The sequence below is a fragment of the Acipenser ruthenus genome, chromosome 51 (assembly GCF_902713425.1).
Source record: "Acipenser ruthenus chromosome 51, fAciRut3.2 maternal haplotype, whole genome shotgun sequence".
In the NCBI taxonomy this organism is placed as follows: domain Eukaryota; kingdom Metazoa; phylum Chordata; class Actinopteri; order Acipenseriformes; family Acipenseridae; genus Acipenser; species Acipenser ruthenus.
Genome location: NC_081239.1, coordinates 5140063 through 5165480, shown reverse-complemented (window position 1 = coordinate 5165480; position 25418 = coordinate 5140063). Strand labels below are relative to the sequence as shown.

Here is a 25418-nt window from a genome sequence, read left to right as displayed (position 1 = left end):
TCTACCCCTAAACCTAACCTCTAAACCAACCCCTAAACCTAACCTCTACCCCTAAACCTAACCTCTACTCCAACCCTTAAACCTAACCTCTACCCCTAAACCTAACCTCCACCCCAACCCCTAAACATAACCTCTACCCCTAAACCTAACCTCTACCCCAACCCCTAAAACTAACCTCTACCCCTAAACCTAACCTCTACACCAACCCCTAAACCTAACCTCTACCCCTAAAGATAACATCTACACCCAACCCCTAAACCTAACCTGTACACCAACCCCTAAACCTAACCTCTAACCCTAAGCCTAACCTCTACCCCTAAACCTGACCTCTACCCCTAAACCTAACCTCTACACCAACCCCTAAACCTAACCTCTACACCAACCCCTAAACCTAACCTCTACCCCTAAGCCTAACCTCTACCCCTAAACCTAACCTCTACCCCTAAACCTAACCTCTACCCCAACCCCTAAACCTAACCTCTACCCCTAAACCTAACCTCTACTCCAACCCTTAAACCTAACCTCTACCCCTAAACCTAACCTCCACCCCAACCCCTAAACATAACCTCTACCCCTAAACCTATCTACACCAACCCCTAAACCTAACCTCTACACCAACCCCTAAACCTAACCTCTACCCCTAAGCCTAACTTCTACCCCTAAACCTAACCTCTACCCCTAAACCTAACCTCTACCCCAACCCCTAAACCTAACCTCTACCCCTAAACCTAACCTCTACTCCAACCCCTAAACCTAACCTCTACCCCTAAAGATAACCTCTACACCCAACCCCTAAACCTAACCTCTACACCAACCCCTAAACCTAACCTCTACCCCTAAGCCTAACCTCTACCCCTAAACCTGACCTCTACCCCTAAACCTAACCTCTACACCAACCCCTAAACCTAACCTCTACACCAACCCCTAAACCTAACCTCTACCCCTAAGCCTAACCTCTACCCCTAAACCTAACCTCTACCCCTAAACCTAACCTCTACCCCAACCCCTAAACCTAACCTCTACCCCTAAACCTAACCTCTACTCCAACCCTTAAACCTAACCTCTACCCCTAAACCTAACCTCCACCCCAACCCCTAAACATAACCTCTACCCCTAAACCTAACCTCTACACCAACCCCTAAACCTAACCTCTACCGCTAAACCTAACCTCTACTCCAACCCTTAAACCTAACCTCTACCCCTAAACCTAACCTCCACCCCAACCCCTAAACATAACCTCTACCCCTAAACCTAACCTCTACACCAACCCCTAAACCTGACCTCTACCCCTAAACCTAACCTCTACACCAACCCCTAAACCTGACCTCTACCCCTAAACCTAACCTCTACACCAACCCCTAAACCTAACCTCTACACCAACCCCTAAACCTAACCTCTACCCCTAAGCCTAACCTCTACCCCTAAACCTAACCTCTACCGCTAAACCTAACCTCTACACCAACCCTTAAACCTAACCTCTCCCCCAACCCCTAAACCTAACCTCTACCTCAACCCCTAAGCCTACCCCTAAACCTAACTGTCACTATCAAACTCTGTTACTATTATTTCAACACTGTTTCTTTTGCACCCTCTAGTGGCCTCTACTGGCTACTACATCTGAAGCTCATTGCCCTCAACTGAAAGGTAATACACAGTAATGTGCTCAGCTATATTTTCATAAATTAATTAATAATTTCTGTATTTTCCTCACTTTATTTGACTTAAAATGACTTACTAAATTCAATTTTTGAGTGTGTGAGTTAAGTGAACCGCAACCTGGAATTTATTTCTCAAACTGACCATTTTAAGAACGGTGACAGCAGAGCGCAGTACATACTTGGGACTGTAATTAAGAAGTGCACTCCTCAAAAAAAAAAAAAAAAAACATTAAGCAAATTAAAAATGAAATGTACTGCAGCTGGATTGCAGTAGAAAAACTGACATTCATTAAACTTAGCTTTCAGATTGTGATAATGGAAAAGAATGGTTTGGAAATATCTAAAATATACACTACTGTGTTTACTGTGGTGTATTTGGATCAGTGTTGCTTGCTAGCACCATTTAATATTGAAATAACAGAACGAACTCACTGAAACTGAAACCTATTTTTAATTGAAACAATACATAGTTACTTAAGGAGGCTGTGTAGTCCAGTGGTTAAAGAAAAGGGCTTGTAACCAGGAGGTCCCGGTTCAAATCCCATCTCAGCCACAGACTCATTGTGTGACCCTGAACAAGTCACTTAACCTCCTTGTGCTCCGTCTTTCGGGTGAGACGTAGTTGTAAGTGACTCTGCAGTTGATGCATAGTTCACACACCCTAGTCTCTGTAAGTCGCCTTGGATAAAGGCATCTGCTAAATAAATAAATAATAATAATAATACTTACATGTACAGTAAAAAAAACATAAGAGCTGCCTGTGTTACATGCTCTCACACCAGGACTCCACTAACTAACACTGAGCATGCAAGCTGCATGGTGTAACATTCACCATGTTACAATTGGACACAATTAAGAGGGGCCGTCACCAAGTCCATACACAACACATACACAAAACATCTCAAATATAAACATGCTGAGTTCACTGCAGTCATCAGCTGCCCAGTTCACATATTCAACAGCATGAGACAACAAACAAGTGAGTACAGCCATTAAGCTACTGTTTTAGTATCACTTTAGTGTCTTAACAAGTTGTTGTATTTTAAGCAGTTGAATACGATAGCAACCGACTTGACAGACAGACAGACAGTCAAACAAACAGAAAAACAGCTTCTATATGCGACACATTATGACACAATCAATAACCTGCTGTGCTAAAGAAGGTCTTCAGGGAATTTCAACACAATGGGAAAGATGTTCTCTAGATATATGCTCAACTCTAAAGGACTTGTATAAATATTAGATTTCTCATTTTTTGGTAGAACTAAATAAATAAAGATATTTACAATTAAAGACATCAGTCTAAATAATAATCATTTAGAGGCAGGTCTGTCTGTCAATTCAATAAATCATTCATTTCATTCCATTGGTGGCTGTCTCCTTTCTGAAATATATTAACATGAAACTGACTGACATAACATAAATAATACCAAAAAATATGAATACATATTTACCTGTTTATCTGTTCAATGATTGAGCTGCTCTAAGAAGGGAATAATCCTGAACACTTTCAGCAATGCTGCACTTTGTACTGTACATTGAACCAGCACTGCTAAACATACTCCACTTTATAGTGTAATAGAGCGATAAAGACTGAAACAAATATACAGGCAGTCGTAAAAGATGCACTCTGATTGCTCAGTCAGTTTCCATGTTAAACTGTGACAATATCAAGCACAGTCACACCTGAACTGCATCTTAAACACGGACTGCCTCATAGGAGGCTGTGTGGTCCAGTGGTTAAAGAAACGGGCTTGTAACCAAGAGATCTCCGGTTCAAATCCCACCTCAGCCACTGACTCATTGTGTGACCCTGAGCAAGTCACTTAACCTCCTTGTGCTCCGTCTTTCGGGTGAGACGTAATTGTAAGTGACTCTGCAGCTGATGCATAGTTCACACACCCTAGTATCTGTAAGTCGCCTTGGATAAAGGCGTCTGCTAAGTAAATAAACAAATAATAAATGGGTTTATATAGAAATCATAGCAGCTTTGCAGGTGAAAAACATCATGAGCAGTGCATGGGTTAGGGTTAGGGTTACAGAGAGAAGCTGGTTGAAATGGCTCTCAGTGTGTGGAGCAGTGCATGGGTTAGGGTTAGGGTTATAGAGAGAAGCTGGTTGAAATGGCTCTCAGTGTGTGGAGCAGTGCATGGGTTAGGGTTAGGGTTATATAGAGAAGCTGGTTGAAATGGCTCTCAGTGTGTGTTGCAGTGCATGGGTTAGGGTTAGGGTTATAGAGAGAAGCTGGTTGAAATGGCTCTCAGTGTATGTTGCAGTGCATTGGTTAGGGTTAGGGTTAGGGTTATAGAGAGAAGCTGGTTGAAATGGCTCTCAGTGTGTGTTGCAGTGCATGGGTTAGGGTTAGGGTTACAGAGAGAAGCTGGTTGAAATGGCTCTCAGTGTATGTTGCAGTGCATGGGTTAGGGTTAGGGTTATAGAGAGAAGCTGGTTGAAATGGCTCTCAGTGTGTGTTGCAGTGCATGGGTTAGGGTTAGGGTTATATAGAGAAGCTGGTTGAAATGGCTCTCAGTGTGTGTTGCAGTGCATGGGTTAGGGTTAGGGTTACAGAGAGAAGCTGGTTGAAATGGCTCTCCGTGTATGTTGCAGTGCATTGGTTAGGGTTAGGGTTAGGGTTATAGAGAGAAGCTGGTTGAAATGGCTCTCAGTGTGTGTTGCAGTGCATGGGTTAGGGTTAGGGTTACAGAGAGAAGCTGGTTGAAATGGCTCTCAGTGTATGTTGCAGTGCATGGGTTAGGGTTAGGGTTATAGAGAGAAGCTGGTTGAAATGGCTCTCAGTGTGTGGAGCAGTGCATTGGTTAGGGTTAGGGTTATTGAGAGAAGCTGGTTGAAATGGCTCTCAGTGTGTGGAGCAGTGCATGGGTTAGGGTTAGGGTTAGGGTTATAGAGAGAAGCTGGTTGAAATGGCTCTCAGTGTGTGGAGCAGTGCATGGGTTAGGGTTAGGGTTATAGAGAGAAGCTGGTTGAAATGGCTCTCAGTGTGTGGAGCAGTGCATGGGTTAGGGTTATAGAGAGAAGCTGGTTGAAATGGTTCTCAGTGTGTGTTGCAGTGCATGGGTTAGGGTTAGGGTTATAGAGAGAAGCTGGTTGAAATGGCTCTCAGTGTGTGGAGCAGTGCATGGGTTAGGGTTAGGGTTATAGAGAGAAGCTGGTTGAAATGGCTCTCAGTGTGTGGAGCAGTGCATGGGTTAGGGTTATAGAGAGAAGCTGGTTGAAATGGCTCTCAGTGTGTGTTGCAGTGCATGGGTTAGGGTTAGGGTTATAGAGAGAAGCTGGTTGAAATGGCTCTCAGTGTGTGGAGCAGTGCATGGGTTAGGGTTAGGGTTATAGAGAGAAGTTGGTTGAAATGGCTCTCAGTGTGTGTTGCAGTGTATGGACAATGGCAGGACACAGTATTGATTCATTACGATTGTAAGCAGAGAGCCTGTGGAGGCTGGCCTAAGGCCTGTCGGATGTAAGTGAATCAGAGGCAAGTCCAATCGACCCACTGCTGAATAATAATCCGAATTAGAACCAGAATTTCACTGACCTTTACTATGCTGTGTTAATAATAATTCAGACATTATCAAGGTTATGAAGTTTGCTGTGTATCACTCCATGCCTCTGAAGAGTAGCCAGTGTGACTGACATACAGAGCAGCCAATAGAAATCAGGGGTGTGCCCAAAACAAATGCTAAAACCTGAAACATCACTGAAAATGGGGGTTTAGTATTTCCCAAACCGGAGCCAGAAAGTGTAACATTTTATCATTTAGTTTTGGATTTACATGTTTACATTATCATCATTGTATTTAGGCTGCAAGCTCTATAGTTGCCCAGCCAATAGGAGTGGAGAGGAGGGGCGGAGACAGCAGTGATTCTGTCTTTGTTACATAGAGAGAGGCAAGCAGCTTGACAGAGTGCTCAGAGTTATTCAGATCTACCAGTTTAAAAGCGCTGATTGTAACTATTAAAGATACTAGTTTGTCATAAATATTAAAGCTGCAGAGGGTGTTTAGTGCTGGACCCGTGAACAGGCTCGAGTCTTAACCTCAGAAGCTCGATAGCATTCACAAACAGGCTCCTCTCCTAAATGATAATCTATGGGGTTTGACTCGATAGCGTTCACAAACAGGCTCCTCTCCTCAATGATAATCTATGGGGTTTGACTCGATAGCGTTCACAAACAGGCTCCTCTCCAGATCAATGATAATCTATGGGGTTTGACTCGATAGCGTTCACAAACAGGCTCCTCTCCTCAATGATAATCTATGGGGTTTGACTCGATAGCATTCACAAACAGGCTCCTCTCCTCAATGATAATCTATGGGGTTTGACTCGATAGCGTTCACAAACAGGCTCCTCTCCTCAATGATAATCTATGGGGTTTGACTCGATAGCGTTCACAAACAGGCTCCTCTCCTCAATGATAATCTATGGGGTTTGACTCGATAGTGTTCACAAACAGACTCCTCTCCTCAATGATAATCTATGGGGTTTGACTCGATAGCGTTCACAAACAGGCTCCTCTCCTCAATGATAATCTATGGGGTTTGACTCGATAGTGTTCACAAACAGACTCCTCTCCTCAATGATAATCTATGGGGTTTGACTCGATAGTGTTCACAAACAGGCTCCTCTCCAGCTCAATGATAATCTATGGGGTTTGACTCGATAGCGTTCACAAACAGACTCCTCTCCTCAATGATAATCTATGGGGTTTGACTCGATAGCGTTCACAAACAGGCTCCTCTCCTCAATGATAATCTATGGGGTTTGACTCGATAGCGTTCACAAACAGGCTCCTCTCCTCAATGATAATCTATGGGGTTTGACTCGATAGCGTTCACAAACAGGCTCCTCTCCTCAATGATAATCTATGGGGTTTGACTCGATAGTGTTCACAAACAGGCTCCTCTCCTCAATGATAATCTATGGGGTTTGACTCGATAGCGTTCACAAACAGGCTCCTCTCCTCAATGATAATCTATGGGGTTTGACTCGATAGTGTTCACAAACAGACTCCTCTCCAGCTCAATGATAATCTATGGGGTTTGACTCGATAGCGTTCACAAACAGACTCCTCTCCTCAATGATAATCTATGGGGTTTGACTCGATAGCGTTCACAAACAGGCTCCTCTCCTCAATGATAATCTATGGGGTTTGACTCGATAGTGTTCACAAACAGGCTCCTCTCCAGATCAATGATAATCTATGGGGTTTGACTCGATAGCGTTCACAAACAGACTCCTCTCCTCAATGATAATCTATGGGGTTTGACTCGATAGTGTTCACAAACAGGCTCCTCTCCAGCTCAATGATAATCTATGGGGTTTGACTCGATAGCGTTCACAAACAGACTCCTCTCCTCAATGATAATCTATGGGGTTTGACTCGATAGCATTCACAAACAGGCTCCTCTCCAGATCAATGATAATCTATGGGGTTTGACTCGATAGCGTTCACAAACAGGCTCCTCTCCTCAATGATAATCTATGGGGTTTGACTCGATAGCGTTCACAAACAGGCTCCTCTCCTCAATGATAATCTATGGGGTTTGACTCGATAGCGTTCACAAACAGGCTCCTCTCCTCAATGATAATCTATGGGGTTTGACTCGATAGCGTTCACAAACAGGCTCCTCTCCTCAATGATAATCTATGGGGTTTGACTCGATAGCGTTCACAAACAGACTCCTCTCCTCAATGATAATCTATGGGGTTTGACTCGATAGCGTTCACAAACAGACTCCTCTCCTCAATGATAATCTATGGGGTTTGACTCGATAGCGTTCACAAACAGGCTCCTCTCCCCAATGATAATCTATGGGGTTTGACTCGATAGCGTTCACAAACAGACTCCTCTCCTCAATGATAATCTATGGGGTTTGACTCGATAGCGCTCACAAACAGGCTCCTCTCTTCAATGATAATCAATGGCGTTTGAGCTCCTGGTTAAAAATAGATAAAAAACACTTGCACACCTTTTTTTCCATTGCAGTGTTTCACACTATGTGGAGTCACATCATTTAATTAATTGATTCCAGCTCCTCGGACTACATAGCTACTGATTTACCTTTCTCACTGTAAACCACATCCCATTGACCAGTATCACTTCTCATCTCAATCACAGACTGTGTCTTCATTGCATTGCTCTTTCTCACTGTAAACCAAATACCATTGACCAGTATCACTTCTCATCTCAATCACAGACTGTGTCTTCATTGCATTGCTCTTTCTCACTGTAAACCACATCCCATTGACCAGGATCACTTCTCATCTCAATCACAAACTGTGTCTTCATTGCATTGCTCTCTCACTGTAAACAACATCCCATTGACCAGGATCACTTCTCATCTCAATCACAAACTGTGTCTTCATTGCATTGCTCTCTCACTGTAAACAACATCCCATTGACAAGTATCACTTCTCATCTCAATCACAGACTGTATCTTCAATGCATTGCTCTTTCTCACTGTAAACCACATACCATTGACCAGTATCACTTCTCATCTCAATCACAGACTGTGTCTTCATTGCATTGCTCTTTCTCACTGTAAACCACATACCATTGACCAGTATCACTTCTCATCTCAATCACAGACTGTGTCTTCATTGCATTGCTCTTTCTCACTGTAAACCACATCCCATTGACCAGTATCACTTCTCATCTCAATCACAGACTGTGTCTTCATTGCATTGCTCTTTCTCACTGTAAACCACATCCCATTGACCAGGATCACTTCTCATCTCAATCACAAACTGTGTCTTCATTGCATTGCTCTCTCACTGTAAACAACATCCCATTGACAAGTATCACTTCTCATCTCAATCACAGACTGTATCTTCATTGCATTGCTCTTTCTCACTGTAAACCACATCCCATTGACCAGTATCACTGCTCATCTCAATCACAGACTGTGTCTTCCTCATTACATTGCTCATTAACAAACCAAGTCTGTAAGTGCTCTGGCTTTTCTGTTTCGTACAACATCATGGATCGTTATCGCTGTGTCAGCTGTTTGACAATGTGGGCAATAATCCTTCCACTATCAGTGTACTAGAGAGGCCATTTTGAAAAAAGCTTTGAAACACACTTTAAAGTTATAAGTGTAAAAAGTTGTCAGGATTTTAACAATGCAAAGAATAATTACAGGTACGTATTTAAACAGCTGTAGCAGCACGCGGGGACGGGTAACGCTAGATTTTTCAGAACCACGCTACTTACTGTTGAAGAGAGCTGTTCTATTAGCTATTGTAACTTTAAACACACAGATTTAGAGTCTGCTTACCTGCTTTCACTTTCACCTGCACTCTGTCCTTGTGCTTCAGTTCAGCTCTTTAAGAATAAATAGAAACAGCTTTTTAAACCGCATCAGTACAGCTGAGTTTAGATATGAGAAGTGTATTCTAAAGATTTACACACTCTGAAAAGAACTTCCCATCTGTTTGATCAGCTTTCTAGGCTGAAGTAGCCTGTCTAAAGCTAAAGTACAGGTCAAAGTACAATTCCTGGTTTTATTGCACCGTTACCTGAGAAACAGCCCTTGAGGAACACACCCACACACTGTCTGCCAGTGAAAGAATGTGTACCTGGTTCAGACACGCCTCATAAAACAAACCAACACATGATCCTTTTCACAGAACTGGAGCTCATGAGTGATTTAAAGTCTATTCTGGAAAATTAAAAAATAAATAGTAATAAAATGTTTCTGTTTTTTTTCTTCAGCTAACAGTCAATTTTCAACACAAGTGGATACGGTTCTGTAGATATGTGTAAAAGTGTAACACACACACTAATACTAAATAGTGATAACCTGGCATATGCATTCCCATTGAGATTACAGGAGAGTGGAAAAGAGAAGGAGGGGAGGGGAGAGAGAGAGGGAAGGCGACAGAGGGTGGAAGAGCGTGGAAGGGAGATGGGTTTGAGGGAGAGGAGAACACAAAGAAACAGGGAGGGGAGAAGAGAGAAGGAGAGGTTAGGGTTTGAAGAGAGAAGGAGAGGTTAGGGTTAGGGTTAGAAGTGAGAAGGAGAGGTTAGGGTTAGAAGAGAGAAGGAGAGGTTAGGGTTAGAAGAGAGAAGGAGAGGTTAGGGTTAGAAGAGAGAAGGAGAGGTTAGGGTTAGGGTTTGAAGAGAGAAGGAGAGGTTAGGGTTAGAAGAGAGAAGGAGAGGTTAGGGTTAGGGTTAGAAGTGAGAAGGAGAGGTTAGTGTGAGAAGAGAGAAGGAGAGGTTAGGGTTTGAAGAGAGGAGAGGTTAGGGTTAGGGTTTGAAGAGAGAAGGAGAGGGAAAGGCAGATCTGGATTTCTAATCTCTTACAATGTTGTTCTAAAGAATGCTCATGCCAAAGTGTAAGACAGAGGTGCAGGAAAGTGAACTGAAGGTGTTAAAAACTATGGGTTAATATTACTGCACATGTGGTCTATGTTCTCAAAATAAGCTCGAGATAGCAATGCCTAGTAACCAACTCCCTGATATGAAACAATTGCACCATATCTCAGGGAAATAGATGCTAATCACAGAAACTACCAACAGTGTCCTGATCGTAAAATAGGCTGTAAAATAAGTTGTAAAGTAAGCTGAAGAAGGAGTTTAGATCACAAGGTCACGTAGTGAGAGGGTGTGTAAGAAGTGATTGAGGAATAGGTTAGTGAGCAGCCGTAGAAGAGGAGCAGCGATAGAAGACCATCTGTTCCAGTGACTCTGTGTGCCTGTGAGTCTCTGTGTGTCTCTGTTCCAGTGTCTTTGTTTGTCTCTGCCCTCACAGACTAATGGAACTGTATTGTGTTCTCTCTGTACTAGATTGCTGATGCATTTACAGTCTGTGTAACTGCATAAATGATCACATTACTGAAACAGAAAATAATCCCAATTTGAATATATACTGAGCATCAAAAGAAACAGATCACTTATATTTGAGCATCAAAAAGAAACGTATCACTTATATTTGGATAAAATTCACTACGTGATCGAAAAATGGTAAACTCTGTTTCAGAGCAGGTGCAGTGACTTTTTATTGTGCTGATTAACAATTGACATCAAGAAGATGCTGCAAAATGATCTCTCAATCTTGGGCAGGTATTGTGACTCTTGGTCTCCCAGTTGGTAGCTCTGTCATTGACAGTGTGTGTCTGGTTATACCATCTCGCCAGGTTTGAAACTGCTGTCTGTGCGCACCCAAGACGGCGAGCCACAGTACGCTGGCTTCGCTGATCGCATGAAGGCGCTGCTCTCTTGACAGACGTGGCATATCGGTATTTTTCTGTGATTTTCTTTATTGCTTTTATTCAAGCCTGCAATCAACGTGTCATCAATGTCCATCATTTATATACCTTATTTTTTTCGAAAGTAAATGTGTTATAATAGTGATAAGTTTCTTTTGATGCTCGGTATATATATGTATACATTTTATAATTATAATTTAAAGCACTATAGTGTCGAAGCATTTAAAATCATTTAAAATAGATCAATACAATGGGCCCCCACATTGTAACGTCCCTGTGCTGCCACTCCACTTGTGTCACTGAAGTAGGGCTGCCAGCTGGACCTATAATTCAGGAACACTTTGGGACAGGACGGGGTTTATAAGCTGCCCTTAAACTGACAGGAATATACACGCGAATTGAGCGCTAAACACGTGCTTCATTTATACTGCTTCTTAATTATCCGAATCAGTGTGATAATACAAATCTTACAAAATAAAAAATCGCATCTTGAATAAACACGTGTGTAGATTTATTCAAGATACTTTTCTATTTTGTAAAATTAGTATTTCCGTTATCAATATTTAAAAGTTGCTATTTATATCCTGTTAGTTAGTAATCTATAGCTCTAATTTACACTGACTCTCCCAATTAAATAATAACACTGATCAGGTGTTCACGCTGTCTGGAGTCAGTAATAGCCAACAGCTGCTCAGTATTAACGGTTTGAGTGGGAGAAGGCGATGTACTATTAGAAACTATAAAGAAACTTTAAAATATATATATTTAAAACTATTAATGCAATAAATAAATATTGATGATGGTCCTTATTTATTTATTTAATTTGTTAAAAGCTATATTGTATTGCCATGCTGCCTCGATATAATTAATCGACAGAATCAATTTAGCAAAGGTTTAGCGCTGAATTCACGTGCTGATTTCCTTCAGTTTCAAGGCAGCTTCAAACCCGGCTCTGCCTCGCAGTGTTCCAGAAGTATGGGGCGAGGAGGCCACCCTATACTAAAGACTCTGCTTCTCCTGAATGAATACACTTGGTACAGACCGGGGACAACAACTATAGACACAAATACAGCTTTACCGAAAGTACTGTTGGGAGCAGTAATATAAATGCAGAGTAGTGTATGAGAATATTTACCTTTGTTTCCATAGTGATGGGTCGCTTCTCTCCAGCCGTCGTTTTTTTTCTATCAAATACGGGCAGTTAAACTAAAAATCTATTAAGCTAATAGAAGTAATGTTTTATTATATATTTATTTTATTTTAAACACCAATATTATATTCAATTTCTTTTTAAAACAAAAATAAGCGCCTCTTGCCATCTTCCCGTCGACGCCGTTGTTCGTTAAATTTGAATTTTGAATGATGAGCCGCGCCCAGTGCCCGCGCGCTCAGCGGCGGCTCTCTGAACACGTCACTGCAGCCCTGCAGCCCCGTTAAACCCCCGTGCAAAGAGGGATGCTGGTGAGCATCTTGATAGCAAACACGGAGCCCGACCCTTTGAAAAGCTTCCTGCAGCAGTATAGCATGATAACAATTTAGAAACGCCGCCTAACTTTTATTATAGCCTCCTATAGTCTTATCAGATTGCATCTGGGCAAAGTATAATCCATAACTGAGTTTGAACAAATACCACAATTATTGAACTGGATCGTTTAAGTACTTAAAGGCTGTTTTTTGAAGGGTGTTTATAAACATTCTCTTAGGTTAATCCCTGCTTTGAAAAATGAAAATAAACATCAAAGCCTCTCTGAATCAGTTGAAAACAGGTTTAATTGTTAAAGGGATGGTTGCTAACAACATCATGTGACCTGTTTTGCACTTCCATTAGCAAGGTCTCAGATGTGCACCTTTCACAGAAACATGTGTTACAGCAAACTCGTGACAACATTTAAAATACCTGCTAAATCAGGTACATGCCTTACTCTCAGGAAGTCTCTTACACTTGCAGCTCTATAAAGCTATGGGAACAGCACAATGCAAACAGTCTACCAGCAATGAGGACAGATCTAACAGCATTGGACAGGCATGATAGTGCTGCACATGGAGCAGGTGCACAGCAGCAAGGACAGGCATGATAGTGCTGCACATGGAGCAGGTGCACAGCAGCAAGGACAGGCATGATAGTGCTGCACATGGAGCAGGTGCACAGCAGCAAGGACAGGCATGATAGTGCAGCACATGGAGCAGGTGCACAGCAGCAAGGACAGGCATGATAGTGCTGCACATGGAGCAGGTGCACAGCAGCAAGGACAGGCATGATAGTGCTGCACATGGAGCAGGTGCACAGCAGCAAGGACAGGCATGATAGTGCTGCACGTGGAGCAGGTGCACAGCAGCAAGGACAGGCATGATAGTGCTGCACGTGGAGCAGGTGCACAGCAGCAAGGACAGGCATGATAGTGCTGCACATGGAGCAGGTGCACAGCAGCAAGGACAGGCATGATAGTGCTGCACGTGGAGCAGGTGCACAGCAGCAAGGACAGGCATGATAGTGCTGCACATGGAGCAGGTGCACAGCAGCAAGGACAGGCATGATAGTGCTGCACATGGAGCAGGTGCACAGCAGCAAGGACAGGCATGATAGTGCTGCACGTGGAGCAGGTGCACAGCAGCAAGGACAGGCATGATAGTGCTGCACATGGAGCAGGTGCACAGCAGCAAGGACAGGCATGATAGTGCTGCACGTGGAGCAGGTGCACAGCAGCAAGGACAGGCATGCTGGTTCAGCTGCTCCAAGATATCAGAGTGGATCAGCAATGGCAAAACAAAGGGGTTGATTTATTGTCGAGTTTCTCTGTAGGATTGCTGTGTTTTTCAGTCATTATTTTTCCAAATTTATTCCAGTTCCACTCCAGTCTCTGGTAATGCAGCGCTATTCCAGTTCCACTCCAGTCTCTGGTAATGCAGCACTATTCCAGTTCCACTCCAGTCTATGGTAATGCAGCACTATTCCAGTTCCACTCCAGTCTATGGTAATGCAGCACTATTCCAGTTCCACTCCAGTCTCTGGTAATGCAGCACTATTCCAGTTCCACTCCAGTCTATGGTAATGCAGCACTATTCCAGTTCCACTCCAGTCTCTGGTAATGCAGCACTATTCCAGTTCCACTCCAGTCTCTGGTAATGCAGCACTATTCCAGTTCCACTCCAGTCTCTGGTAATGCAGCACTATTCCAGTTCCACTCCAGTGTGCTGCACACGGCTGGAGAGCTCAATCCCCTCTGCTGACTGCTCCTGATCCTGATCCGAGGTTTTCCTGAGACAGATGTCAGAGACACACAAGGAGGGCTCAGAGTTTAACTGCAGCAATAACAAAAGCTTTAAAGGATGATGACACGTCTAGGCTTCAGAGTAATCAAGTCCCATTGAAATCACAGAGTGCATTTCAGGGTAAGGAGCAGCTGTGTATCAACTGTAAAGACACTCTGTGGAGGCAGCAGCTTTGTGACATTACTGACAAAGGGTTATTATCAATACTCTAGATTGAAGAATCAAAGAATAAAGATTATGAGTCAAATATGTCAAAGCCTTAGATCTTTATCATCTGGAAACCAAAAAGCCAAATTAACCCAGTATAGCATCTTAGGACACAGGTCTAAGTGAAGGGTACTGTTAAGAGTTTGTAAGAGGGATTTTTAAAGAGTGAATCAGAAAGTTTCCATCTCCATTTTCAGTGCTGTAAAGGATGATGACAGGTAGAGATAGCGAGTGCTGCCCCCTGTCTGTACACATACTGGATAATACTGACTTACCTTGACTTACCACCAGCGAGACACGGGGAACCTGGAAAAATATATACAGATTGTTCAGTTTGTTTCTTATAATTGTGTTAACAAAAATAAATACAAACTTGCAAAATGTTTATTTTGTAAATGAGCTGTGCATGTTTAATGATGAAATAATGATTCTTAATGAACTCTCTCTAAGACTGGGCTGTGCTGTTTAAGAAGAAGCCTGCATGTGTGCTGTGACAGGCCAGGTGAAATGTGTGCACTGACTGGGAGTCTCACCTTGGATCCTGCAGTATTGAAGGAGCAGCAGAGTGAACACAATGAAATGAATCAGAGTGAAGCTCACTCTGTAGCCAATAGCAACAGCGCTGTGCCAGGACGCTGGGGGAAGGAAGGTACAGTATGAGTGTGTGCGAGTGACTTCCATACACCTTGACTGAGCTGATAGGGATTCAAGAACATTACCCTGCTCACACTCGCTCTGTCACTCGAATGGCTGTCTGCTGTAACTGCATTTTATTTGAACCATCATTTTATAAGATACACAGTCAGGGAATCAATGTGATTTCATTTGATTGATTGTCAAAAAGCAGAAAATAATGATTTGTTTAAAATGTATTCTAACCCATACATGAAGCTAAAACATTAGTGGGAAATATACACCACTGAATTTGCAAGGTGTAAAAACAGTGTCTGTACTGTGCAGTATTTGTTAACAATCCATTGTGTTGTAATCGCTGGTAATTCTGTAGTCTGTTTATTCTGTTTCTCCAGGGAATGGGAATATAATGGGATCACAATGTGACCTATTTTACTGTGAGATCACTTTCAATCATCAAGGATAGTCATTTAGGACAGGTTTGTAATCTTACTTTGTAGTTCAATGTGTAACTCCTGGCTGCTCTTCTTCACTCCCTGTGACTCCACAGCACACGTGTAGCTCCCAGTGTGGCTCTTCTCAGTGCTGGCTATACTGTACAGTGCAGAGTCAGTGCTGTTAGTCACAGGCTCCCCGTCTCTCACAATGGTGTAGTGGAGTTCAGGGCGGGGGGTTTTGTTCACTGCTGTCTCACAGGTCAGGTTAAGAGCCTCTCCCTCCTTCACTGTGGCTCCTGGAGAGGCTGTCAGAGTCACCCTGGAGAACAGAGCTAAGAAAAGATGACATGAAGACAGGTTAGTGATTGTGAAGCTGTCTGACCAAGATATTCAAATCAATCAGAACCAGCATATTCCAGAGTGGGATTCCCCCAGAGCCCCCTGCTCCTTAGAGAGAGGCAGTGCTGGAGTATAGAGGCTCCTTAGAGAGACAGAGGCAGGGCTGGAGTATAGAGGCTCCTTAGAGAGACAGAGGCAGTGCTGGAGTATAGAGGCTCCTTAGAGAGACAGAGGCAGTGCTGGAGTATAGAGGCTCCTTAGAGAGACAGAGGCAGTGCTGGAGTATAGAGGCTCCTTAGAGAGACAGAGGCAGTGCTGGAGTATAGAGGCTCCTTAGAGAGACAGAGGCAGTGCTGGAGTATAGAGGCTCCTTAGAGAGACAGAGGCAGTGCTGGACTATAGAGGCTACTTAGAGAGACAGAGGCAGTGCTGGAGTATAGAGGCTCCTTAGAGAGACAGAGGCGGTGCTGGAGTATAGAGGCTCCTTAGAGAGACAGAGGCAGTGCTGGAGTATAGAGGCTCCTTAGCGAGACAGAGGCAGTGCTGGAGTATAGAGGCTCCTTAGCGAGACAGAGGCAGTGCTGGAGTATAGAGGCTCCTTAGCGAGACAGAGGCAGTGCTGGAGTATAGAGGCTCCTTAGCGAGACAGAGGCAGTGCTGGAGTATAGAGGCTCCTTAGAGAGACAGAGGCAGTGCTGGAGTATAGAGTCTCCTTAGAGAGACAGAGGCAGTGCTGGAGTATAGAGGCTCTTTATCGCTTTGCCTGTAAAGGTAACACCAAATGTTTCAGTCAAGACAGGAACAAGCTATAAACACACCACTGAAACATCCCACAGCACCCTGCCCCCTCCCCTCCCTAGGTTCTAAACCCTTAGATATATCTGCACTGATAATCTGCAAGTCATTCAAACACAGCTATGAAGCATAATGAGTTGAGTCCTCACTTACAACAGTGTTAGTCATGAGTTTAAGTCCCACTCAAATCATTAAATTAATATGTCTTTGTGTTTTTTTTCTTGGTATTCAAAAATCAGCAATGAGATTATTATTGTTTTTTATATGCTTTGTCATGGTGTTCTATATATCAGATATTGCTTTGATTTTAGCTACTGTGTGGTAGAGTAGTTGAGAAACTTAGATATTTTAGTAGACAGAGAAGCACAGAGAGGAATATAATTAGAAATAGAGAATTAGAGAAATGCTGGAGGATTGAGGATCCCAATCACCTCTAGAAGAACCAAACAGCACCCCCTACTGCTGAGGGCAAAGCTTTAGTGAAAAGGAAGGAGATTCTGTATTACTCACCAGTTACATTTACCCAGATGGGATCGCTGTATTGTGAGTAAGACGTGTTCCTGCCCCGTCCAGCTCCACACCGGTACTCTCCACTGTGGGACAGAGCAGCAGCACTGATTGTGTATCCGGCTCCAGTTCCACTGCTGCTGTCAGTCTGGTACACTGGAGCTCCCTGCCTGTCTTTGTACCAGAGATATCTCCAGCCACCAGAGCCCCCCTCAACCACACAGCTCAGGGTGACCGTGTCTCCTTCAAATATCTCTCCTGCAGGCTCCCGGGTCAGGGCAGGCTTTGGTCGTCCCTCTGAAATACAGAAAATGACAAATAAGGGCTCCTGTTTCCCTCAATTTGAGTGGCTTTGGGTAGCACGATAACACAGTAAATATTTTTTACTTAAAAAAAACGAATTACTAGAAAATTTGAATAATTATAAAGAAAATACATGAATCTACTGGAATTACTTTTAATGTACTTGTTATTAATAAAAAGTATTTATAACAGCCATTACTAGGAAGTCTACAAAGTCGTCCATTCTTCAAGATGATATTCTACTAATGCCTTGTATCACTTCCTTTAACTGGATGAAGTATTACTGTTTCCAGTGCAGCTCCAATCAGTAACTGTTCTGTTCTGACACAAAGATAGTGTGAAAGATAAGAGGACAGAAATCCACAGGACTGAATGAATAGAATAACTTCCTATTAAAACAGCCCATATGAAACTGTTATATTTATCCTTCAGTCCTGGGTAATTCTGTACTCCAATCTTAGTAATAAAAAACATTTTAGAGTTAAGATACTTCCATCCCTCGGGCCTCTACAGTTAATTTCCATTACAGTTAATGTAACAGCAGCTCTGAGAGGAGAGGACTGTGGTTAACATTGCTGTCTCTGAGGGGTCTGTATTGAGAGCACTGCTCTGTATTCAGCTGGGATAATAAACTCACCAGACACAGTCAGTGTAACAGGATCGCTGTGTTAATAAACTCACCAGACACAGTCAGTGTAACAGGATCGCTGTGTTAATAAACTCACCAGACACAGTCAGTGTAACAGGATCGCTGTGTTAATAAACTCACCAGACACAGTCAGTGTAACAGGATCGCTGTGTTAATAAACTCACCAGACACAGTCAGTGTAACAGGATCGCTGTGTTAATAAACTCACCAGACACAGTCAGTGTAACAGGATCGCTGTGTTAATAAACTCACCAGACACAGTCAGTGTAACAGGATCGCTGTGTTAATAAACTCACCAGACACAGTCAGTGTAACAGGATCGCTGTGTTAATAAACTCACCAGACACAGTCAGTGTAACAGGATCGCTGTGTTAATAAACTCAGACACAGTCAGTGTAACAGGATCGCTGTGTTAATAAACTCACCAGACACAGTCAGTGTAACAGGATCGCTGTGTTAATAAACTCACCAGACACAGTCAGTGTAACAGGATCGCTGTGTTAATAAACTCAGACACAGTCAGTGTAACAGGATCGCTGTGTTAATAAACTCACCAGACACAGTCAGTGTAACAGGATCGCTGTGTTAATAAACTCACCAGACACAGTCAGTGTAACAGGATCGCTGTGTTAATAAACTCACCAGACACAGTCAGTGTAACAGGGTCACTGTGTTAATAAACTCACCAGACACAGCCAGTGTAACAGGATTGCTGTGTTAATAAACTCACCAGACACAGTCAGTGTAACAGGATCACTGCGCTGAGAGGAACGTGGTGGCTCTCCTCTTTGTGCCTCACACTGGTACTGTCCACTATGAGACTGAGTGACAGGGCTGAGTGTGTATCTGGCTCCAGTGGTGCCTCTGATCTGCACTGTGCCTCCTTGACTGCTCTTGTACCAGAGATATTGGAAGCCAGTGAAACCCCCCTCAACCCCACAGCTCAGGGTGACAGTCTCTCCAGTGTACAGCTCCCCCCATTGAGGACTGCTGGTCAGCACAGCCTTCGGCAGCTCTGGGTAAAGAAAGGAAACAAGGCATGTTAGGAACACAGACCTGCCTGCCAAGGTCAGAAATAAAACCCAGTTCAGCATGACCTGCACCCACAGGCTCCGTTCACATGGACTTGTTAACTGTGGTGGTCTCTAATAAAAGCAGCTCGATGTTCCTGTCTCTCAGGGGTATCGAGGGCATAGCTCTGGATTCTTGTAACATTTGTAGATTTTCTCTGTCTGTGAATTTGTTCTCTTGGTTGATTAGCCCTTATTTCCACACATAGACAGACAGTGCTGGACAGCACAGAGCAACAGACCTATTCACAGCATGTGTAAACATGCATGATAATTCAAAATAATTATGTATTACCATTAGACGTTAACAAAGGACTGACTGATTCATAATTAAACTTAGTGTTTCATAAAAAAAATGTTGACATGGATGACAAAAGCATGGATTCTATTTGTTTTTGTTTATAAATAAATGTTGGGGCACATTAGAAAATATGTAATTCAAAAGCATACGTTGTCTGTATTAAAATGTATTGTTTAATAATAATAATAATAATAATAATAATAATAATAATAATAATAATAATAATAATAATAATAATAATATAAAGAGAGCCTGAGAGATGGGATGTGAATCAGATAATGTGGAGGCATATCAGCAATGTTAACATTCACTATTAATACCAGTAGTATTAGTAGTAGGGACTTCAGACTTATTAGCACAGCCCCACATCAATTACAGTACATGAACCCTCCTAATAAAGCAGGTGAATCTAATATGTGATTGTATTGAAGGCACTCCAGCAGCATATCACTGTGTTTTTACTGACATGTCAATGGTTCTGATTCACTGTGTTGCTGCTCCTGTGTTGCGTTTATAATTATGATTCATTATCACTCTGAATGATACTTTGCTGCTGCTTTGATTTTTAATATAATAATATAACTCACATGACTTAAATACTTTGTGTCTTTCTTGGCTATTCTGTTTCATACTGTGTGTGTGTCACAGTAAAGTGAACAGGTAGGTATTCTATTTAAAACTATTTAATTTGAGCAGAATCTCTTCTGTGGTATAATCTGCAGTGTAATAATGTATAGAACAAATTTCTTATATCCAATCTGTACCCACCCTTTCTAGGGAGGGGTTACACATGATTAAAGATACAGTTTGCAATGGCAATACACATTCTATTACTACCACAATCAAATAGAAATACATTTGGAGAAAATAGGGCTTGATCATCAGTACTGACAAGCATTCAGTGTATCTTTGGTGTGGCCTCTTTCTGCTTTATTACAGCTTCTACACTACTCAGAGTATGAAAGATACTCAGACTAGGAAGAGCTTTCATATCAGAAAACTTTGCTAGAACCCGTTACTTCAGCACCTGAGTTGTGTTGAGAACATTAACACAGCTGGAATAGACTCCAGTGTGAATGTATCTGTGAGACATTACAGACAGAGAAGGGGGTGAGGACTCTCTCTGTTAGAATGAACCTACCTCTCACTGACACCCGCACCTCTGCAGAGTCACATTAACACAGCTGGAATAGACTCCAGTGTGAATGTATCTGTGAGACATTACAGACAGAAAAGGGGGTGAGGACTCTCTGTTAGAATGAACCTACCTCTCACTGACACCCGCACCTCTGCAGAGTCACATTAACACAGCTGGAATAGACTCCGGTGTGAATGTATCTGTGAGACATTACAGACAGAGAAGGGGGTGAGGACTCTCTCTGTTAGAATGAACCTACCTCTCACTGACACCCGCACCTCTGCAGAGTCACATTAACACAGCTGGAATAGACTCCAGTGTGAATGTATCTGTGAGACATTACAGAAAGAGAAGGGGGTGAGGACTCTCTGTTAGAATGAACCTACCTCTCACTGACACCCGCACCTCTGCAGAGTCACATTAACACAGCTGGAATAGACTCCAGTGTGAATGTATCTGTGAGACATTACAGACAGAGAAGGGGTGAGGACTCTCTCTGTTAGAATGAACCTACCTCTCACTGACACCCGCACCTCTGCAGAGTCACATTAACACAGCTGGAATAGACTCCAGTGTGAATGTATCTGTGAGAAATTACAGACAGAGAAGGGGGTGAGGACTCTCTCTGTTAGAATGAACCTACCTCTCACTGACACCCGCACCTCTGCAGAGTCACATAAACACAGCTGGAATAGACTCCAGTGTGAATGTATCTGTGAGACATTACAGACAGAGAAGGGGGTGAGGACTCTCTCTGTTAGAATGAACCTACCTCTCACTGACACCTGCACCTCTGTAGAGTCACATTAACACAGCTGGAATAGACTCCAGTGTGAATGTATCTGTGAGACATTACAGACAGAGAAGGGGTTGAGGACTCTCTCTGTTAGAATGAACCTACCTCTCACTGACACCCGCACCTCTGCAGAGTCACATTAACACAGCTGGAATAGACTCCGGTGTGAATGTATCTGTGAGACATTACAGACAGAGAAGGGGTGAGGACTCTCTCTGTTAGAATGAACCTACCTCTCACTGACACCCGCACCTCTGTAGAGTCATCAGAGTATGGGGAGGAGTCCCACCTCCACTCCGCTGTGCACTTGTAGGACCCCTCGTCACTCTTTGAAACATGATCCAAACTCAGCTCCTTGCCAGCCCAGGAATGTAACTCTCTATTATATTTATAAAATATAACCCTGGTAGCTTTATAACCATCGCGGATAAGACACCTCAGAGTCAGAGTGTCTCCCTCAAACACAGGCTGTGAGGGAGTCTGCAGGATCACCCATCCATCTGAAAAGACAGAAAGAGTTCAGATCAGCAGTGCTGAGAGAAGGGTCAGGATTGAGGAGTCTGCAGGATCACCCATTGATCTGAAAAGACAGACAGAGTTCAGATCAGCAGGGCTGAGAGACGGGTCAGGATTGAGGAGTCTGCAGGATCATCCATTGATCTGAAAAGACAGAAAGAGTTCAGATCAGCAGGGCTGAGAGACGGGTCAGGATTGAGGAGTCTGCAGGATCACCCATTGATCTGAAAAGACAGAAAGAGTTCAGATCAGCAGGGCTGAGAGACGGGTCAGGATTGAGGAGTCTGCAGGATCACCCATTGATCTGAACTCTTTCTGTCTTTTCAGATCAGCAGGGCTGAGAGACGGGTCAGGATTGAGGAGTCTGCAGGATCACCCATTGATCTGAAAAGACAGAAAGAGTTCAGATCAGCAGGGCTGAGAGACGGGTCAGGATTGAGGAGGCTGCAGGATCACCCATTGATCTGAAAAGACAGAGTTCAAATCAGCAGGGCTGAGAGACGGGTCAGGATTGAGGAGTGTAATAAAGAGAGAAAGAGTCGATGTTGTAAATCTCCCTCCCGGTCGGAAAGGACGCTGTGTAAGGTCGGTGGTGCCTCCTAGATGGACTGCCTCGGTGGTAGGCAGAAACCGGAAGGTGACCATATTAGGGGGAGCGCATAGTTGCACGTACCCAGAAAGACTCAATTGCAATCAGCTGCGGGACGGCCCTCTATTGGAGAAACCATGGCGATGGGTTGATTGCAGGGAGGGCTTTGTGGGTACAAAGGGGAAGCAGCTACGTCAATGTCGCCTTGCCCTGACGAACGTAACAGACGGCCGGTGCCGGTAGTATTTGTTTTGATTTTGTGTTACGGTTTTGTGTTCTGTGTTTTGCAGAGGAGGATTGAGCATGATCACCAGAGCACTTCCCAACATTTTCACCACGTCCAGTTCTCACCCTTGCGGCACGGAGAACGGCGGATTATCAAAGACTATTGGATTATTGTTTTGTTTTAAAAAAGTATTATTTTTGGGTTTGCAAAGCCCGCCGTGTACCCCCTGATACCATTGTTGGTAGAGGGGTGGATCTTTTGTTTACTTTTTAATAAACACTGACTATTTTTGGGATATATATTGTTTGGACAGACTTCTGTTTAGAACACATAATTGCACCTGATGACAAGGAGGCTGCAGTTTTACACAAACATGTTTATAATGCTTTTTTTATCTCATCATGTTATAATGTATTATTCCCTATTATGAGCTATACAGACTTCCTACAGCGTTAAGAAAGACTATTGTAGGAAACTATTTTGCCCCAAGTGTAGATACCCCTTGATTTATATTTAAGGCTCTTTGATCCCCAAAGGACGGAACATAAGACATGAATATGAAATCCTGTAGCAGGGTCTTGTCACTTTGTAGGAACTCATATGGAATCTTTCAAACACACAGCCTGAAAATATTCTTTCTGTAAAACAAAATGTTAGATATCCCAACACCTGGGATCTGGATAACTGCAGAGAAAAGACAATCCTGCTCCACTCATTTGAAGCTTATTTCAATATGAGCATTTGCTCAGCTGGTACTTGAAAACAGCAGTGTGAGCAGAAACAATTCATACTGACTGGAGATCCAGAGACCGCTTTACTCAAATCAGCAAGCCGATCAGAAGCTTACAATACCCTCTCAGCCAATCCGAGTGCAGGACTATTCAACAGGGTCTGAATATTATCTAGAATGTAAATGACTTACATGACACAGTTAGGTTGACAGCATTACTGCGCTCCTGTCCTGATGCAGACTCACACCAGTACACTCCGCTGTGAGAATGCCGAGCTTTACTGATTGTGCAGCTGTCCCCATATCTCCTGCTGTATTGACCACTGCACCCTGCCTCTTCACGTCCATCTCTGTACTGTTTAAACCTCCAGCCAGCAGAGTCCCCCTCCACCTCACAGCTCAGGGTGACTGTCTCTCCTGTGAATATCTGTGACCAGGCAGGTTGCAGGGTCAGGACAGCCTGAGGATGACCCTCTGAAACAGAGAACAGGAAAGGATTAGGACACATTCCCCTACAATCAGTTAGTAGAGAGATTCCAGCTCCCCAGCAGCATCTCTGCAGTGATACAGTAGGAATAGCAGCAGTGTGACCCATTGCAGGCTCTACTTGTGAGTTTTGAGTGAAAAGCTCTACCTGTCAGTCTGCTATCTCCTCCTGGATGCATTTGCATCACCTCAAACTCAACCTCTCTAAATCTGACCTCCTTTTCTTTCCCTCCTCCTCCCCCTCATCTGATCTCTCTATCTCCGTTCCTCTGGAATCTACCACACTCTCTCCCTCCTCCTCAGCTAAGAACTTCGGAGTCACCCTGGACCCCTGCCTTTCTTATTCCAAGCACATCTCCACTCTGGCACGCACTTGCCAATTCTTCCTCACCAACTACGCCATCAAGCTCCTGGTCCAAGCCCTGGTACTCTCCCGCCTAGACTACTGCAACTCCCTCCTGGCTGGCTTCCCTGCGTCCGCCACCCGTCCGCTCCAGCTCATCCAGAACTCCACTGCTCGCCTGGTGTTCTCTCTGCCTCGCTTCGCCCACGCTACTCCACTACTCCGCTCGCTCCACTGGCTCCCGATCACCGCTCGCATCCAGTTCAAGACTCTTGTACTAGCCTACAGATGCCTTGACCAAACTGCACACAGCTACCTCCAGACCCTCATCTCTCCCTACACCCCCACTCGACTTCTCCGCTCCTCCTGCACTAGAAGACTGGCTCTACCTCCTCTACGCTCCCCTGCCTCCAGAGCCCGCTCCTTCTCCACCGTAGCCCCGCAGTGGTGGAATGACCTTCCTACAGATGTCAGGACTGCCCTGTCCCTGACCACCTTCCGGTGCCTCCTCAAGACTCACCTGTTCAGACAGCACCTGTAGAACTCCTCTTTTTCCCTCTGGACATTTATCACTCTTCCTTAAATGTGCTTTACTTGCTCTTATCTGCCCCCTATTTTACTGCATTTAATCCTGTACTTTAGAGTACTGTAATCTGTCACAAGTGTTATTTAATCTGTATTATTTTGTATTTAATTATATCCTAATGTAACTATCACTGACACTGTTATCTGCTCTGTTATTGAATCGTATTTTGTCATACTTGCTAGTCATTGTATTTATCTTGCTCTTAATTGTATTATTAATTGTACTGTGATTCTTGAAATGCATTTTTGTTTATGAATGTAAGTCGAACTGGATAAGGGTGTCTGCTAAGAAATAAATAATAATAAAAAAAAATTCATGAGGAATATCTCTCAATATGATTATGACTTTGAACACAAACATATAAAGTGGGGGTCTGTGGTCAATGGGGCAGCAGTTAGTCCAGTTTTCAGTAGCAGCTGAGTTAATAAACTCACCAGACACAGTTACTGACACAGGATTACTGAACTGAGAGGAACTTGATCGACTTTTTCTTTGTCCTCGATAGCAGTACTGGCCCTGGTCAGATACAGCAGCTGCAGTGATTGTGTAGCTGTCGCCAGGTATACTGCGGCCAGCAGTCTGGAGCACTGGAGTGTCCTCGCTGTCTTTGTACCAGAG

General features: G+C 43.5%; 2 protein-coding genes across 2 annotated transcripts in view; both read right to left on the bottom strand.

Moving 5' to 3' along the window:
* Window positions 1-9160, bottom strand: part of LOC117965866 (butyrophilin subfamily 1 member A1-like) — a 486786-nt gene extending 477626 nt beyond the window's left edge. Inside the window, exon 1 of the mRNA XM_059015802.1 lies at window positions 8946-9160. The gene's annotated coding sequence lies outside the window, so the exon portion shown is untranslated. The remainder of the gene's footprint in view (window positions 1-8945) is intronic.
* Window positions 9161-13961: 4801 nt separating this feature from the next.
* Window positions 13962-23939, bottom strand: LOC117965849 (Fc receptor-like protein 5). The gene is made up of 8 exons (XM_059015772.1): window positions 23578-23939; window positions 21558-21824; window positions 18750-19034; window positions 17071-17364; window positions 15483-15758; window positions 14890-14991; window positions 14632-14662; window positions 13962-14135 (listed from the first exon to the last, which is right to left on the bottom strand). Exons 1-8 carry the CDS (start codon window positions 23891-23893, stop codon window positions 14048-14050), a joined length of 1659 nt encoding a protein of 552 aa, XP_058871755.1. The 5' UTR covers window positions 23894-23939; the 3' UTR covers window positions 13962-14047.
* Window positions 23940-25418: the final 1479 nt, after the last annotated feature.